General features: G+C 43.8%; 1 protein-coding gene across 2 annotated transcripts in view; it reads left to right on the top strand.

Moving 5' to 3' along the window:
• The window catches only part of LOC119371787 (brefeldin A-inhibited guanine nucleotide-exchange protein 1), a 63850-nt gene that overhangs the window by 18624 nt on the left and 26327 nt on the right, over nucleotides 1-18899 (top strand). For both annotated transcript variants that reach the window (XM_037642246.2, XM_037642245.2), the window contains exons 6-15: nucleotides 1700-1971; nucleotides 4842-5154; nucleotides 7386-7721; nucleotides 10424-10669; nucleotides 11963-11997; nucleotides 12880-13050; nucleotides 13737-13821; nucleotides 14245-14404; nucleotides 16525-16676; nucleotides 17063-17191. In XM_037642246.2, the coding sequence (XP_037498174.1) occupies nucleotides 1700-1971; nucleotides 4842-5154; nucleotides 7386-7721; nucleotides 10424-10669; nucleotides 11963-11997; nucleotides 12880-13050; nucleotides 13737-13821; nucleotides 14245-14404; nucleotides 16525-16676; nucleotides 17063-17191 (1899 nt within the window). The remainder of the gene's footprint in view (nucleotides 1-1699; nucleotides 1972-4841; nucleotides 5155-7385; nucleotides 7722-10423; nucleotides 10670-11962; nucleotides 11998-12879; nucleotides 13051-13736; nucleotides 13822-14244; nucleotides 14405-16524; nucleotides 16677-17062; nucleotides 17192-18899) is intronic.

Raw genomic sequence — 18899 nt, 5'->3', positions numbered from 1 at the left:
CTTCCGCCCGTCTGCCGTCACTGCGAGCATCACGGTGCACCGCTGCTTCTCCGCACCACACGTTTTCACGAGCACACTTTGAGCACCTTTCTCGTTCACAGTAGTGCTTCGAGGCATGTCAAACGTCAACGGCGTTTGGTCGGCGTTGCCTATCTGTGACAGCAGGAAACCGTTCTTCTGGCGTATCCTCGTGACAAACCTGTGAAAATCGATCACTTTGTCTTCGTACGCGGATGGAAGTCGCTGGCACAACGACGTCCGCCGCCTCAGCGACAGTCCATTCCGCCGCATGAAGCATGTCGTCCAGCCGGAACTGGCGCGGAAGTCCTTTGTGGCTATTCCCAGCCTCCGGGAAACTGTGCGCGCCTGCGTCCGTACCATGTCTAACGACATGGCACAACCGTCTTTGCGCATGTCCCTCACGTATTCGAGGACTGCCTTTTCGATGTCAGGGAACTTGCCCGTTTTGGGTCCGCGGAAAGCCCGGCGCGTGCTGTTCGTAGCCATGAGCTTCTCGCGCTGTTTTTTCCAATATCGGATCCGGATTTCGTCGACGCCGAAATGTCTGCCGGCAGCGCGGTTTCCGTGCTCTAGCGCGTAATCAAGCGCCTTCAGCTTGAACGCGGCAGTAAAGCTTGCATACCGCCCCATGGTGAAACGGTGCTTCAACAGACGACCACAAAGCACAGCCAAAAAAACGTGGTGTCGAGTGACGCCGTGACGAGCGACTGGGATGGCGGCGACACGGCTTTTTCAGGAATTATGGGAATGCGTCGGCAGCTTGTTGCTGCGGGATGACAACAGGTCGACCAACAGGCGGCCGCCGCTGTAACAGTGCGGGATAGCAAAACAAACATGGCGGCCCACAGAGCGAAGCGACCGCATTTTTTTTTCTTCTTTTCGTCAGTCACGGTGGTTGTGAGTACGTCACGCGCGTCAAAACAGTCTCTTCTGTCTAAATAAGGAATGCTTTCATTTAAATCAGTAAATTTACGGCATTAGCGTAGTGATGCCTGCTTTCAGATCACAGAAACAAAGATGGGCGCGTTCAGCTGCCACAGACATAAAACACATGGCGGGCATTCAGTGAAAAATGCGGCATTTACCTTTACTGCAATCCTAAGTGGTACGTTTCCGCCAACGGTGGGCAAAAAATTACGAATATGTTTGGTGCGTGCAGTTCACTTGGTGAGTTTGGAAGAGTTATTAACGCAACATTCGACAGATGATAAATGCGATGATCATCGGCTAGACTTGGCACACGACATATCGATGCGGCAAGTTCGGGGTGCGATCATTACGCGGGGAAAAAGAAAAATCGAATTTAGACTACAAAATTTAGGGGTGCGATCATTACGCGAGTGCGATCATTACGCGAGTAAATACGGTACATTGTCTCTGGTTTACTGTTTCTTATTTTTCTGAAAGTTTCGTGAAACACGTTATTTTAAATTCATGTCAATTATTTCTTATGTTTTTATATGCACATGTTTTTTTCTGTAAATGCGCCTGTTCATGCTTTTCTTTTTCTTTTTTTTTCTTCTTTGCTTTTGCACATTTGCTGCCTGTTGCCAGTAAGGGGCACAGACCTAGTCAAGCTGATATGTGGCTTTTTGTCTGCGTCCCTGTTATCTGTGCCTTATATAGATGCGAAATAAAGTTCAAGTTCAGTACAAATATGCACGTTTATCGCTTGCAGGAGTCCTCGGAAGAAGTAGTGGCTACGGTGCTGCAGGAGATCCTGAACAGGGTAGTCGCGGGCTCCGGTGACGCACCGACGTCGTCGTCAACGGCGTCCTCCACGCTCCCGAGGGCGGGATCTCAGGAGAGCGTGGCTGCAAGCTGCGACGGTGGGAGCGCCGCTGTGCAGGCCCACTTTGCGCACGTGGTGCAGAAGGATGCCTTCCTGGTCTTCCGCTCACTCTGCAAGCTCTCCATGAAGCCCCTGCCTGAGGGACAACCAGATCCCAGGTACGACTGCTGAACACTTTGTGTCGTGGTGCAGCGTGGCATGACACGATGTGAAATGCGGAAACACCGTATTTACACGATTTTAAGTCGACTTGAATGTAGGTCCACCCCCCTTATATTGCACGGCAAAAAAAAAAAAAAAAAAACTGGGAGTGCATTTTGTAAAGGACCTTCATTTACGTAGTCGCTAGACTGCCTACATATGCTCACTCGTCATCCCTCTTTATGAACTTTGATGTCCATGCCCTGCTGGTCTCGAAGTGCGTCCTCGGCATACCCGTTTCCGATGCGAAGATGCGGGTTTCTTGCGTGACAATTTCGCGTACCACCAGGACAGGACAGGCGAGGACGGGTGCGGACTCCATATTTGGAGTCATCGCCCGTCCTGTCACGCACTTTTCCCCCATGTCCTCATAAAAAGTAGCGCTGTATGATTTGAAGTCAGAAAGTATCACCAACTACCCCCGCAACGTGTTTTGTATAGTCATGACAAAGAACGCGAATTCCGGTGTGCAAAGGTGGCTTCACGGCCGTGCTTCACAGCTATGCAAGGAAACTAGCTTTGCGGCAATCCGCGAGGATCATTTTTAGAAAATTTTCCGCAAATTGTTACTGAATGTGCAGCTTATACACAAGAAAATACATGCAAACATAATGTCGTAACGATGCCACAGCGTTCCTGATCTCTCGTTTGTCGCGCCGTAGCTGGTGGTACCAGTTTCGGTTGCGATTGTAAGTCGACCCCCCAACTTCGGATTTCAGATTTAGATAAAATGGGTTGACCTACAATCGTGTAAATACGGTATGCCTCGAGCCTGCTTCAGTTACGATGAATTGTTAACATATCGAACCACGTCTTGTAACCTCCTTCAGAGCCATTGTATCGTGTGTTCTCGTGTATAACCTGCCACTGTATATACACTCAAACCTCACTATAACGAAGTCAGATCTGCTACAAAGATAACTTCGTTATATCCGAATAACAATGTCACATCTGCCACTAAAATAACTTCGTTATATCCGAAAGTTCATTATAAACGTTTTTTGTAACACTGTATCTATGACAGGACTATTCTCAATAATTCGTTATATCCGTGTTCATTATATTGAGGTTTGAGTGTAACCCGCACCTCCAACAAGCCGTGGAAAACATTCTAAAAGGTACACTGAAGTGAAACAATGAATTGTGAAACAATGAAACAATGATTGAAACATTGAAGTGAAACAATGATTGATAAATATTACTCAGAGAACTCTAATGTCATTAATTCCACCATCATAGGTTCATCATTAGAAGAAAGAAATCAAGGTCCAGCTTTCACTTTTGTATTTCGCGCCGAAATCGCCGCAGGTGACGTCACGGATTTCAAATTGTATTTTTTGTACTTTGGCAACATTGGCTGAATAAAACTTCATGAAACTTGGTATGTTAAGTCTATGTGCTCCCTCGGAAGACAGTGTACTTTATTTATGCCGATTAGGAATTGCGTAGGAGCTAGCAGATGCTGTCAAAATCTATGACGTCATGGCATTTGGTTTTCAAGGTGGCGTCGCCACTTGCATTTTCTTTTTGTGCGCTTTCTCGCTTACCAAGTGTCTTCTCACGGCAAGCGAGGCGATTTTGGAATTGTGAAAGATTAATTTATTAACATAAGAAAAGTCATTTAGTGGCCCTTTAAACAAGATCCTGGTGTGTTGCCTAACATTTCAGCTGTGCAAATTAATTTTACGCCTTTATAGGAATATAAAAACCGTCCAAGCACTCCATACAGATGGTTAACCAGTGGCACTGAAATGTGCTGCCCTGATGTTTATCACTGGGTTAATCCTGACGGTTCATTAAACTCTTTCTCAATTATTGGTTATGTCCGTCCAGAAATCTTAATTGGTGTTGGCCGCTCATCTGTTTTCTTCATTTTTAGTGGACCAGTGGCGAGTAGTGGGGCTTGCCCACTTTTTGTGGCGCACATGCATTAGGAGTTTTTGCATACATAGGACGGATGAATTTTAATTTCACCTAGCCACGTACATGCTCGCTGTAATAAATAAATTGGCCAAACGTGCTGCCCCCTAATTTATTTGTTTATTTATTTACTTATTTATTGAAAATACCTTGCAGGTCTGAAGGCATTGAATAAGAGGAGGTTACAATGAAATCAGAAGTAAACTTGTAAAGAACAAGGTTACAGTGCAAGTGAATAATGACAACAAAAACATACAGCTCAACAAACTTGACAATGCAGTACGTCAGTGAAATTCAACAGCATGTACAACGGCACATTACAGCACGGTAATGAAAAGAAAGCGCAGCACTTCGTAAAAATAAACAAAGCTTGAAGCTGAAACGATAAAACAATGTTACAAAAAATGTACCTCAACTTAGTGTCAAAACGTGTTAGGGTTACTATAAGACGCGAGATCATCGGGAAGGTCATTCCACGTGCAGTAGTGCTGATGTGTTAAACGCGATTGTGTGACCAAAGATGCATGTGAGGCTGCGGTGATTATGTAACCTGCGTGATGTGTGTAGCTGACATTGAAGTTGCAACGACAATATTTTGTTGCTGTAGACGTACTTGTGAAATAAGCATAACAAAGACACTTGACGGCGAATGGATAATGGTTGGAAGGAATAATCGAGTTTAAGCCGAGTCACACTGGAATGATTGTCGTATTTTCTTGAAATGTAACGGGCAGCTATGTTCTGAATATCTTCAAGCATGTTAATTTTATTATGAGCGGTAGAGGACCAAACAGATGAGGCGTATTCAAGTTGCTGGCGGACGAAAGTTAGGTAGGACAGTTTGCGAATGTTTGAGGGACAGTGACAGAGGTTTCGCCATATATATTCTTATGTTTTGGCTTCACAGGTCCCATGAACTCCGCTCGAAGGTGCTCTCGCTGCAGCTGCTGCTGCTCATCCTGCAGAATGCGGGTCCTGTGTTCCGCACCAACGACATGTTTGTCAACGCCATCAAGCAGTACCTGTGCGTGGCCTTGTCCAAGAACGGCGTGTCGTCCGTGCCCGAGGTGTTCGAAATCTCGGTGACCATCTTCCTGGCACTGCTGCAGAACTTCAAGACCCACCTGAAGATGCAGATCGAGGTGTTCTTCAAGGAGATCTTCCTCAACATCCTCGAGACGTCCAGCTCCTCCTTCGGCCACAAGTGGAAAGTCATTCAGGTGGGCGTGTGTAACTCATCTCGTCGAAGAGGACTTCCCTTGTGTGGTACAGTTGAACCCGTTTATGAGAGACGTGCCGGAAGAGTTCTTGTCTCATATATGTGAGAGGTGTTTTTGATAAGCAGGGTACCATGTTATTTTCTGATCAACCCCTGTCTTGATGTAGGCACACCGGTGTCTCTTATACCCAATTGTCTGTTAAATCAATGCCTTTATAAAGGGGTTCAAGCGTACTTGAATAGTACCATACTGGTACTAGTACCATACTTAAAAGTACCATACTGGTACTTTTAAATTAGAGCTGTGCGAATAGCAAAATTTTGGGTGCGAAGCGAATTCGAATAATAAAGATTGAGTGCGAATCGAATAGAATAATTTCGAATAATTTTCGAATATTTCTCAAACATTTTTCGAATAATTCGAAGTGAAATTACAGAAAAAGTTGCAGAGAATCCCTAAGTATGTTCTTGTGAGATCGCAACATGAAAGTGTTTCTTTTTGCTAGGTTGATGAAGCGCTGGTGGGGTCATATTTCATAGTTGTCTTTCTTATCAAGAGTGAGGCAATGTAGAGGCCGAATTGTATTTATTTACATGATTTGGTGCAACCAAAGTGTTGCCGACAACACTTTACACGTGATAGGCAGAGATGCCATTTCCTCAGCCTCTCCTCCTCTTTCAACTGCTGTGGAAGGCCAACTGATGTGGCGGACAAGGGTGTGCTCCCTTCAAGTCCGGAGTTCCAAATCTGCCTCGTAGACGTCGATATATAAGAACATCTGAAATTTTGGATGCTAAAAAGCTTCGGCGTCCGACTTTTCGGGCTTCCTGCCCAAATTTCAGGTCCAAAACAGCATTAATTGAGCCCCCAACTCTGCCACATCTTTCATCTCCATATTGGAACCAGCGTTTTCTTGAGTTAATACATTTGCGACCGTAGCGGAGCTTGAAAGATAGCTTTGCCGCAATACGGGGGTGTGATGAGGTGAAGCATATTGAAAATCTAGGGATCACTTCCAAACGGACGTTGACTGTCACTTGGCTAAGTTCAGCCGTAACGGACCTTGAAAGGCAGCTTTGCCGCAATATGGGGGTGTGAGGAGGTGAAGCATATTGAAAATCTAGGGACCACTTCCAATCGGACGTTAACTGTCTCTTGCCTCAGTTCGACCGTAACGGAGCTTGAAAGGCAGCTTTGCCGCAATACGGGGGTGTGTTGAGGTGAAGCATCTTGGAAATCTAGGGACCATTTCCAAACTGATGTTGACTGTCTCTTGGCTAAGTTCGACCGTAACGGACCTTGAAAGGCAGCTTTGCCGCAATACGGGGGTGTGTTGAGGTGAAGCATCTTGGAAATCTAGGGACCATTTCCAAACTGATGTTGACTGTCTCTTGGCTAAGTTCGACCGTAACGGACCTTGAAAGGCAGCTTTGCCGCAATACGAGAGTGTAACGAGGTGAAGCATATTGAAAATCTGAAGGGGTCACTTTCAACCGGACGTTGACTGCATTTGTCTTTGGGAAGTTCGAATAGTTCGAATAGTAAAATTTCAGTGCGAATCGAATCGAATAGCAAACACTATTCGAAAAATATTCGAAATTTCGAATATTCGCACACCCCTATTTTAAATACTTGTACTGGTACAATGGAATCATGACATGAACTTCATAGACCTGAATGCCACGTGTATCAAACTTGAGTACCACTTTATTGGTACTATTAAATACCTTTACTGGTACAGTGGAACCACGATGAAAACCTCATGGACCTGAATACCACGTGTGTGGTACTTGAGTACCATTTTATTGGTACTTTTAAACTCTTTTAATGGTAGGGTGGAACCACGGCATAAACCTCGATGAACATGATTCCAATTTTTTGACTGATGTACGTTTGTGTGCTTATAGCAAGTATCAGATGTAAAAGGTACTTTTGTCTCCAGTGAGACTATAACATTACTTGGGTGTACTTTACAATCAAGTATGAGTTTACTTGAATAGCACTTTATTGGCACTTAAGTCTGCTGGTACATTGAATACTCCTTTTCTGTAATTTTACTGGTACTTTGAATGCCACTTTACTGGTACTTTACTGGCACTTTCCTTTATTTGTACTTTCAGTACACTTTTGCTGGTACTTCTCTGACAGGGGCAAATGGTGACTTTGTACCACATTACGGTTATTTCAGTGGCACTTTAAACCGAAGTGGCACTTTTCTGCTTCTTCGGCAGGTGTTGACACGGATCTGCGCCGATGCCCAGAGCGTGGTGGACATATACGTCAACTACGACTGCGACCTGAACGCAGCCAACATCTTCGAGCGGCTGGTCAACGACCTGTCCAAGATCGCGCAGGGGCGGCAGGCCCTGGAACTCGGTGCCACCGTCCACCAGGAGAAGTCGATGCGCATCAAGGGACTCGAGTGCCTTGTCTCCATCCTCAAGTGCATGCTGGAGTGGAGCAGAGACCTGTACACCAACGTGACCGGCAACGCCACGGGCTCGACCGCGACCGGCACCAACAACGCGGCTGGAAGTGGAAGTGGTAGCACGTTGGAGGCACCTGAGGTAAAGGAACGCTAACGTCAAACTCCAAAAGAGTTTAGACTAATGAACTGTTCTTTGTTAACGGCATTCTCATTGCAATCAAAGGCTCGTTATTAGAAGTTGAGACGAAGGTGATACTGTCATTTATGAATTTTGTGCTCGAACTTCAGGACTGGGGTTGTGCAAATAAGTTTTGAATCCGAATAGAATAATAAGTAACTGAATACAGTTAACCCCTTTATAAGAGACGCACCAGGGAGCAGTTCTTGTCCCTTATAGGAGGTGTCTCTTATAAGCAGGGTACCATGTTCTCACTTTCTAACCTATTTAAATTCAGCTTCTTTCCACACACTATAGAAAAATGGAATCTGTTGCCTCGGTCAACTAGATCATTGCCTTTAGAAGTTTTCTTGCATGAATGTATTGATTCGCGATTTGTTTATTAAGAGTTGTACTTTGTATTTTTATTTGCATGAATGTATTTATTTGCGATTTGTTTATTAAGAGTTGTATTCTTGTTTGTTTGTTGTTAGGAGTTGTATTCTTGTGTGTCCCACTCCTGCGATAGCCTTAATTGGGCTGCAGTATGCAAAAATAAATAAATAAATTCCTATTTTGGTGTAGGCACACTGGTGTCTCTTATGCCCAGTTGTCTCTTACATCAATGTCTCTTACAAATGGATTCAACTATAGTTCGATTCGTCTTTCGAAGTCGCAGTATTCGTACCCATGAATAACTCGAAACAAGCGAATAGTGATATTTTACCACATAAAACCTGCCTGAAAAGGTGGTTTCGCTGCAGCCTGGGGCCGTTACACAGTGAAACAATCTAATGAGGGGAAATTCGCACTACCGCGAAGCCACACTTCACAGCATCGTGACACCACACTACAAGTGAAAGCAAGATGCTTCCATGACCTCAACCTGCACGAGATTTGAAGTATATATTAGATTAAACAACAGTGAGCAAGAGCCTGTAAACAGATTTTGTGTGATGCTGGAGTTGTAAGTGATGCTGAATGTGAGTTATCTTTTAAGCATGTTTGAGTAACAGGTTGGAAAACAAAAACTGACTCCAGAAGTAAATTGGTCTTCTTTTTATTGGAAAGTTAGAAAACCAACTTTTTGAAATAGACTTAACATCTTGCACTGGTGTCAAAATTTTTTTGCAAATTATACCGCTATTTTAATTCACTTCAAAACCATTCGGTAAGTGCTATTCGCTTCAGCTTTGCTTTTCTGGACCAAAAAAAAAAAAAGAGATATTCGCATAAGCCTACTTTTAATTATTCCAGAACTATTGAAAATTATTTTATTCAATTCAGTTCACTTTCGGAACACTTGATTTTGTATACAAGTCAGCCTTAAAAAAATGTTTATAAGCAAGAAACCCTCATAAGCAAAAACAAATTTATATGTGTTTGCTTATTTGAAACAAGTAGCGTCTTAGATCTTGTAATTTTGGTACAGTAGAACCCCGCTGATACGTTTTTGAAGGGACCGTAGGAAATAAACGTAAGAGACGGGAAACGTAAGAGCCGAAAAACAGGAAAAACAGCAAAATATTTAGTGGTACAGAATTTTATTTCAATTCTTACGAGCAGCACGAAAATTGGCGCGCTCAGCCGCGATCTAGCCGATGGATAGAAACGCGGAGCTTAGGACGGCCTCATCCACAGAAATGTAATCAACGTATGTGATTTTTTTAACACCAACAGCTGTAGGCATGAAAGAACTAAGCACACACAATCACGACCGGCGCGGCGAGTCCGACCGCGAACCGCACGCACGACCATGCGAGCTCCAACCAGCCTGGGGTGCTATCGTTGAACGATTCTATTTCCGATTCCAATGCCTTTCGTGCTTTTCGCGCTTGGCCAGTAGTCAGAACGATGGTCCGTCCGCGTTATCAACGCGATCAGCCAGCCGTGAGTGGTGGATGATAAGAATAGCATAGAATATGGCATGGAATCGGAAATAGCATCGTTCCGCGATTGCACCCCAGCTCGAACTCCTCCCGTTCTCCGACAAATAACAATGATGGTGAGTCTACGCCAACGCGATGGCAGAAGTGAATGCCAATCTCGAAGGCCTTGCTTTCGCAAGCAATTACGTCATACACGCCATGTTTGTGCAATGCAAATCTCAGAGGCTATGCTCTTGTCAATAGTAAATGCCAATCTCGAAGGCCTTGCTTTCGCGAGCAGTTACATCATAGACGCCATCTTTGCCATTTGAATCTCGAAGGCCATGCTTTTGTTTGCATCAATTGAAAGATTCTGTTGCTTGAGCCTCTCATGCGGCTAATATTACGGTCAAACGAGGCCAGGCTGCGTGAAAATGCACCATGGTGGCTCTCTTTGGTAGTCACTCGGTCGGCTCCGAGCGCACTTCGCGACGTATCATACGGGAACGGTCCGACAGTTACGACGTAACAGCGGGGTTCCCAATACATTGTATCCTATGGGAGCTATGCCGGGACCGGCGGAAAACGACGTAACAGCCGGGAAAACGCAGCAGTGAGGAACGTAACAGCGGGGTTCTACTGTATTATTATAGCACTAACATACTTATTAAAATACACCCATTGTTCACTTTATTACGTTGATCGTTTGTTACATTGATGTCCAGAGTACTCAATATATCACTTCCAATATGACCAGTATAAATTTAGGTAGAAATTGCGAGGCCTACTTCACGGAGGGACTCTGATATTTTACAGGAGGAAGACCGGTCTCTGGTGAGCCACGGGGGCTCGTGCAACTCGCTCAACTCTGCGACGAGCAGCTGCAACATTCCGGAGCAGCTGGAGGTGTTGAAGCAGCAGAAGGAGATCATGGAACAGGGCATCGACCTCTTCAACCGCAAGCCCAAGCGGGGACTCCAGTTCCTACAAGAACACGGTCTGGTGGGACCCCGGCCATGGGACATTGCCGAGTTCTTCCACTCAGACGAGCGTCTCGACAAGGTGAGACTAGCATCGCATTTGACATCACGGCACATTGCATCTTCAAGAAACAGCGCGGGAGCTGACAATGAACAAAGAAGGGAACAAAGCGATCACATTTCATCACGCGCGCTCAAAGTCACGACGCGCGTGATGAAATGCTGTCCGCTCCCACGCTGTTTGCTGAAGATAGACTGCCTCAAACCTTGCTTCGGTACATTGCATTGTGCCAATAGTTTTGTTTATTTGCTAGTAGGTACATGTTCGGGTTGCTGTGCAATAGGCCTGTGTGAATATTCGAGTGCTTCGTATATTGGAATGAATATTACAGTATTTGCACTCGCTTCGACATGAATATAAAACTTCCAAAATTTCGAAGTATTGGAAAAGAATGAATAGACATATTTTACCATGGAATGTTGGAACGAATATTACAGTATTCGAACTCTCTTCAACACGAATTTAATGATTTCTGAAATTTCAAGTGTTTGAAACGAATGAATAGACGTACTTTGCCATAGAATATTGGAACGAATATATAGTATTCAAACACGCTTCGACATGAATTTAAAATTTCAGAAACGTTGAAGTAATATTTGAAACGAACGAATAGATGTATTTTAGCGTGTGTAGCCCACTTGGAAAGGTGGTTTCACTGCAGTGAGGGGCCGCTGTGTCATGAAACCACCTATTCAGGGGAAATTTGTACTGCTGCGAAGCCGCACCCTAAAGTTATGTGTTCATATTAATTCAATTAATTTTTTTCTAAAATGTTAAAATCGTCTTGCATGGGCTTACAAAGGCTGAGTATGCAAATTCTAGCTGCTGCTGCCATTCAAATTCAATTCAGAATTATTTTGTACTAATCGCCATTCACTTTGACTTCAGCTTGAACTAAAAAAAAATGATATTCATACAAGCCTACTATGTGTATGTACATATGTTGTGTAGCTGACAGAAATAGGGTTTCTGAATAAACCTGCGTTAGTTCATCACTGTACTCTGTCCTCTTCATTGTGATTGTGTTTGTTTTTGCTTTTTGCTGACCAATGAAGTGAGTGGGATGTAGCAACCGAACCACTTGCCAGTGTTCTGATGATTTCATTTTAATCACTAACTGGAAGTTCAGAGTTGTCCAGAATGATTGCTATTGGTGAAGCGTTACCTAGGTCAAACCGTGTTATAAGAATTTATTCCTGTTCTTTCACGTGCTCTGTTGCTTAAATTCTTTTTCTGCGTTTGTTGAGTTGCACATTGTTATGGTGTAATGTTGTGCATATGACAACATGGCCTTTTTTGTTTATTGGTTTTCAGAAACAAATCGGAGACTTTCTTGGAGAAAATGAAAAGTAGGTGCTTTTTTTGTCATCCTTAGAGCTGAGAAAAAAAAATTAAATGTCCTAATTTACGTTCATCTTACAGTGTAAAGTATACTCTGGGACCTCCATGCCAATTGCAATAGATTACTGAAACCACATTTAGCAATGACTCACTCGTTCGCAACTTTTTCAGTTACTGATTTTTGTAATGGCTGCCTCAAACTTTGTCACTGAGACATTTTCTTGCGCTTTCATGGGTGTAATTTGTGCGAAGATGTGAGGTCTTTATGTGCAAGAAATTTAATTAACTTGCCCGCAACTTATGCGCAACGGTTTCCTTTGATACAGTTTCACACCAATACAAAAACCGTCATCGAGAAGCCCTGCTTGGAGGCAAAATTAGGATATTCATGTGACTTGGCGTAGTTAAATACTCCCTTCGCCATTCATGTATTATATGAACTGCATTTAAACTTGGTTTCGTAGCTTACAGTCTTGAATAGTTTTGATTACTTGGCTGATGTTGGTCTTTCCGAAAAGCTGTGCAGAGACTTTCTATAAACCCATGAGACAGTTCTATTTCCATGACTTCGTATTGTCATTTTTCATGACTTTGTATTTGCCAGTTGAGCATAATGCAATGGCAGAAGAAGAGATGCACGAAAAGAAGTTTAAAAAAGGCAGGTCATCATGTATCAAAATTCAAATGTTTGGATATAGCTGAGAACTTCATAATCTTCTTTGACTTTCCTTCTTAATGTTGTACTACTGGTAGGTTATGCATGCGAAAGGATGGTTAGGTGGTGTTTATTTGCAAGCTGGTTTGTGTTTCAATGCTAATTGGGCATAGGCCGTTCAGGCACAGTGAGAAGCAAACAGCTTTTGAATAAGCCTTACGTTGGTGCTTTTCAGATTGAACAAGGAAGTGATGTGCGCATATGTGGACCAAATGGACTTTGCTGGCAAAGACTTTGTGTCTGCACTGCGCTGCTTCCTCGAAGGATTCTGGCTGCCCGGAGAGGCTCAGAAAATTGATCGGCTCATGGAGAAGTTTGCTGCACGGTATTGTGAGACCAACCCCAAGTAAGTGATCCCTCTTCTTTTCTTGTGCTTATGCTCATGTTGGGGCACTTGTGAGTGATAAGCTGGAGTAATCGGTGCGGTTATTTTACAGTGAATAGTTGTTCAGAGTTTGGTACGTGGTCGCCTGGTGTCGGTGCGTACGTAACAATTCTCTGGCTTGAAGGTCATTTGAATGCACATCCGACGAAAGTCGACAGAATGGCTGTTGAGATATATTTACGGGTGCATGGTCCCCATGAAATGTTTGTCATTTATCATGCTTTATTGGAACCAAGAATGTAGTGTGGAAAAATGCACATGGACAGAAATGCCAAAACGACTAAACGTCAAGTGCCAAAGTTTCAAAAAAGTGTTCTCAAAAGTATTAAAAAGATGTTTCAGTGGAAGCCAGAGTGGCACATATGTTTTATAAGGCACATTATCGAAACACAAAAGGTGCAGCAATTTTGTTATAGATTTAATATGAAATTGCAGTTTGGTTTTGCCTTCGGGGCAACATTACAAAAATCCTAATTGATCGCATCAATGCATCTATCTCTAAGTGACCATCAGTATTTGCCATTTCGATTGCAAATTTCTTTATTTTGTCATCATTTGACCATGATGTGATACATTTGACCTGTGTGTCATGTTGATTCTGTGGTGTTTTTCACCTCTAATGAGTGATTTTTTTATTATTATTGCAGCAACCGACTGTTTGCCAGTGCAGACACCGCCTATGTACTGGCATATTCCATTATCATGCTTACCACAGACCTGCACAGCCCACAGGTAGGCATGTCCTCCAAAAACAAAGTTCCACGAAAGTGAAAAAGAAAAAAAAGAAAATATGAACACAAAAACACTCAAATGCCACTCTCAGCTAATCTTTACCGGTGTGAAAAGACACTTGCATATTGCAGTATGTTTAAACCTTGATAAAACGAAGTCGGCAGTTTGCTTTGTTGTATTGAAACTTCGATATGTTTACTACAGAACGAAAGTGGCTGGTAATGGTAAAGTATAAGGCAACATACCACTTAGATGAATTTGAGAATCAAGGGTTGACTCTAAAAGGTTGACTCTAGATCATGTGGATCATGTCGCACTCATGGTATTGTAGGACAGTAAAATTTTTGCTCTGTGTTTTACCCATGAGGCAGTTGTCTTGTTCCTGAACAGTTGTTAACTCATCTTTGAACGCTTATTTGTCAGGTCAAGACGAAGATGACCAAGGAGGACTACATCAAGATGAATCGTGGTATCAACGACAGTAAGGACATTCCCGAGGAAGAGCTGTCGGCGATATATGATGAGATTGCTGGCAACGAGATCAAAGTGAAGACCACGGCAAGTCGTGTGACTGGAAAGCAAAGTAAGGCACCTCTTGAACGTGGTTATATTTGCATCTCTGAGAGGCGATCTTGGCAAATCGAAACTACTTAAAGTCGAATTTCTGACTAAGGTTGTTTCATTTTCTATGTCTGCTGCACCCCTGCATGTATTTCTCTGTAGGTTAGGTTAGGTTCCCTTCACGTTCCATTAGGTTTCATTGGGTTCCTTTCAGGTTCCATTTAAAGAGATTCTTCTGGATTTGACAAGCTCTTCAAGCTTAGGTGTTCATTAACTAGAAAGAGCAGAGACATTTAGCCAGTTCGTTGTCGTAATATCATTTACAATATACAGTATAGACCGCTTATAACGTAAGTCGCCGGAGTCGCGAATATCCGCACTATAAGCGGTACCGCGCTATAACGAAAACAACCTTCTTCAAAGGCTGCACTTGCGCAAAGCGTGTTGAGCATGCGGATATTCGCAACTCCGGCGACTTTATTTATTATAAATAAATAATAAATAAAGTCGCCGGAGTCGCGAATATCCGCACTATAAGCGGTACCGCGCTATAACCAAAACAACCTTCTTCAAAGGCTGCACTTGCGCAAAGCGTGTTGAGCGTGTAGCCTCGCGTGTCCAATAATCGACATATGCGATTTGGGGCGCTTACAACCACTTAAATCTCCGAATGTTCAAAAATTAACCGCCAAAGACCCGCATTGCCAACGAAATGAACACGGGGAAAAAAAGCAAACAAAACAAAGTGCCATCGCAGAAATTCGCCGACTACGTTTCAGGCCACCTCGAGGTATGTGTATTACACAGAAACCATGTCGAATCGCGACCGAAATTTCACGTGCTGAGCGGTACCGATCGTTCAACTTCACGGGCGCGCACGCGATGTCCAAGACATTGCAATCGAATCTGCAACCACCATTCGACAGTTGCATGTGCCAACCATGCCCTCGTTTTCATTAACGATATGATTCCCTTCCCTTCAAGTGCAGCCATCGCAAAAAGTTTCGTTGATTCCGCACCAAACCGCAACTTTTATCGCCCGCGACCGCTACCGAAAAGCAACCAATGCTGATTAGGCCTAGCCTGCGGTTCAGCATGTTGTCGCGGGAAGTTTGTCCAAGACAACATGAAGATCGGACGTCGGAAAGATTGCACTCAAGCACTAACCCAAGAACAGCGCGCGTGATACGAAGTTTGCGTTCGCGGCCGGGAGATCAACGGCGACAAAAGCCCGCCAAGCTCGTTTAAGTCCGCGCACTGGCAGAAAAGGCGAAAGCTCGCGTCATGAAGCCGCAAAACTTTTCAATTTGCGGACGAGGTAGCAAACGCGATATCTGTAGCAAGTGTGATAACGACGACGCTTCTCCCGACAGGAAACTTACTTTAAAGCGCACTTGATGACGACGCGATCGTACGTTCCACGCTGAACGCGCTGCCAGCAAGCGGTCGCGGAACCTTGCCGCCGCCAGTGCAAAGGCTACTCCCTCGCCTAGGCAACCACCATCCTTCCCCACTCGGCGAGCCCGCACAGCGCTGCCGCGGTCTTTTTTCCTCCCTCCGCCCCTCGTTCGTTCACTGTGCGTGCCCTTGCCCTTCGTAAAGACCTCGTCGCTCCCTCCCCAGCGGCGTACCTCCTTTGAGAACCGCACTCGCTACCGCGTTTGTCAGAAATATTTTCCCGCAACCGCATTATAAACGGTATTTCATCTTGGGGGACTGCACAATAAGCGGTATGCGCATACATGCAGTTCTATGGGAGGGTAAACGGGAGTTGAAAAATACCGTGTTATAACCGGTCCTGCACTATATGCCGTTACGTTATAAGTGGTCTGCACTGTACTTGGCTATCAGAAACATAGATTCGGTTGTTGCACTGATCAGCATGCCGTCACATCCTTTTATGGTAAGCTCAACCTTAGAATTAAAACATATTGCTCCAAGGACAGGCTGTGCTGTGCTACTCGATTACTGGCATAAGGACATCAGCAACAGTGTAGTTGCAATTATACAGTGGCTTTCATCTTTTTTTTAAGTGAGAACATCATCAGACAAGATCACTACATTTGTAATAGTACTTTATAGTGGGCCAAATGGTCACAGGGCGTGACAATATCGTCTGGTGTCTTCTGTTACGTGATGCAGATGTATCAAGTGAAAAGAAGCGTCGCCTGCTGTACAACATGGAAATGGAGCAGATGGCACGTACCGCTAAGGCGCTCATGGAAAGCGTCAGCCATGTGCAAGCCTCTTTCACCTGCGCGAAACACCTCGAGCACGTTCGACCCATGTTCAAGGCATGTCTTTTTGCACTTTTTCGTGATAACTAGGACAACTTGGCATTTAGACTGAGAGGAATGTTAGAAGTCACGAACCAATTCACAAAATTTCAGTGTTTATATGTATTGCCTGCGTTTCGTGCTCAACAGTGTGAACACTGTTAATTGAAAATCAGCAACGCCGCTAGTGTTTTGTCGTTGTCCCAGTAAATTTGGTTACATGTTCAGTTTTCGACAAACTGTTCCATTTGCGGACATGCTTTTAATAACAGCTGCGCACTCCAGCAAGGAAAGTTTGGCTGCACGAAGGTTGCAGTGTTTAAAATGTAACAGCAAAAGTGAGTGTTGTCACATAGCTTTCTGTTGTGGGGACATCAGCTGAAGGCTTTCTTATCTTTCTTCAGCTGGCTTGGACACCGTTTTTGGCTGCATTCAGCGTTGGCCTACAGGACTGCGACGACCCCGAGATTGCGGCACTGTGTCTGGATGGCATTCGTTGTGCCATCCGCATTGCTTGCATCTTTCACATGACTGTGAGTAATGTGCTGTCATAGTACGGCGGTTGCTTACATTTTCCGCGTGATTGTCATTCAAAAAATATGACAAAAGGTTTTGTAAGGACACTAAAGAAAAAATTGTTGCTATTGTTTTAGTAAACTCGTTTCAGTTTCATTTTACATTGCATTAATGAACCTTTCACCTTGACATCAACAAAAAGGTAGTTCTGGGACAATATTTTATTAATATGTACTCATTTAGTGTTTCTCTTCAGTATCTTTACATGACATAAAAAAAGGTGAATGAACAACAACCTTGCCACTTTATTAAACTGAAGCCAAAGCTGATTGCAGTCTTGATCCAGAGCTTCAAATCTTGGTATCCCTTTGAAGCACTCTGTTAACTGGAACATAATGAAATACTAAATGAACAAACTGCATAATTCTCAAGACTTCGGCTGATTGCAGCATCCCTACTACTAATTGGAAATTGGAGTCAGCCATCCAGCTGCAAAGCTAGGAATAAGGAACTGTTTTACATGCAGTGATTTGATGCCTTTGTTCACTGACATTCTGACTTCACTAAGGGGGAAGCAAGCCCATCTCACATTGGAATTATATATGTTGTTAGGTAATGCTAGAATCAAAACACTCGCACCATCCCTTGTGTCATGCTGGGAAAGTGAACGTCGAGGGATGTCAGAGAATGGATAATGTCCACAAACTTTATATCCTTCTATTTCATCTGTGTAATCGTCGTATCTCACGTTTTATGTGGTCGCGGGTGAAACTGGCAGCTAAATCTTCTGGCTGTTTAGTTCATCATGCCTTATAGGTTCATGTATGGAGCATTGAATGAGCGGAGAACGTAATATCAAATTAAATGAGTAGATACACATGCAAACAGACTAGCAGCAATAAATGTTTTCGAAGGAGTATTGCAGTAGTTAAGAAACACACAGCACTATAACCGCGATACAGTTGCAACGACATTTGAATATGAATGGGACAGTGTGTGATTAGAAATGAGAAACAGTCCAGCACAAACTGGAATAAGTTACAAAACAGCATACCATTGAGGAGCATACTACAGTAGAATCTCGGTAAATAGAAATCTCATAAACGGAATTGCTACTTAAATGGAACGACTCCCTCTGATATGGTCGGTTTCGTACTTGAGTTCCGCACCCCGTTTCGTCTCTCGATAAGTGGAACTCTTCTTAAATGGAACATATTTTCCTGGTCCCTTCGGGTTCTGCTTAACCCTTTTGCTCCCGTTGACGAGTATAGTCATCATGAGATATTGTACCAAAATGACCGACAACTATACTTGTCTTAACAAAAATTGGTCCCACATGGAAGCAACGGCGACTATTCGCAATGCCCACGAACTATAGGTGGCGCGCCGTGCTTTTCAAGATGGCGCCAGGAGGAGGGTCAATCCGTTTGTTAGCATAGGAACAGATAGTACGTGCGGACGTACGGCCCGTGTCACTTTCACCGGATGAAGTCATGAGCTGTGCTGAATTGGATATGAGACTAAACTACTTTCCCAAACCATGGAAAGTGCTAAGTACTCGCCACCTAATTATTTGCGTGGCGTGAAAGGTTATATTTCAGCCCCGTTACCGTGCATAACGATGCTTTGCGAAATCCTGTGCGTGCTACATAAAACTGCATGAACTAAAATTGACGTATGAGCAGAACGGCACTCCGAGGTAGTACGTACCGAGCCAACGTTTAT

This window comes from Rhipicephalus sanguineus, chromosome 10, assembly GCF_013339695.2.
Source record: "Rhipicephalus sanguineus isolate Rsan-2018 chromosome 10, BIME_Rsan_1.4, whole genome shotgun sequence".
NCBI lineage: Eukaryota > Metazoa > Arthropoda > Arachnida > Ixodida > Ixodidae > Rhipicephalus > Rhipicephalus sanguineus.
Note: the sequence above shows the minus strand (reverse complement) of the source record. Positions and strands in the feature narration are given on the sequence as shown.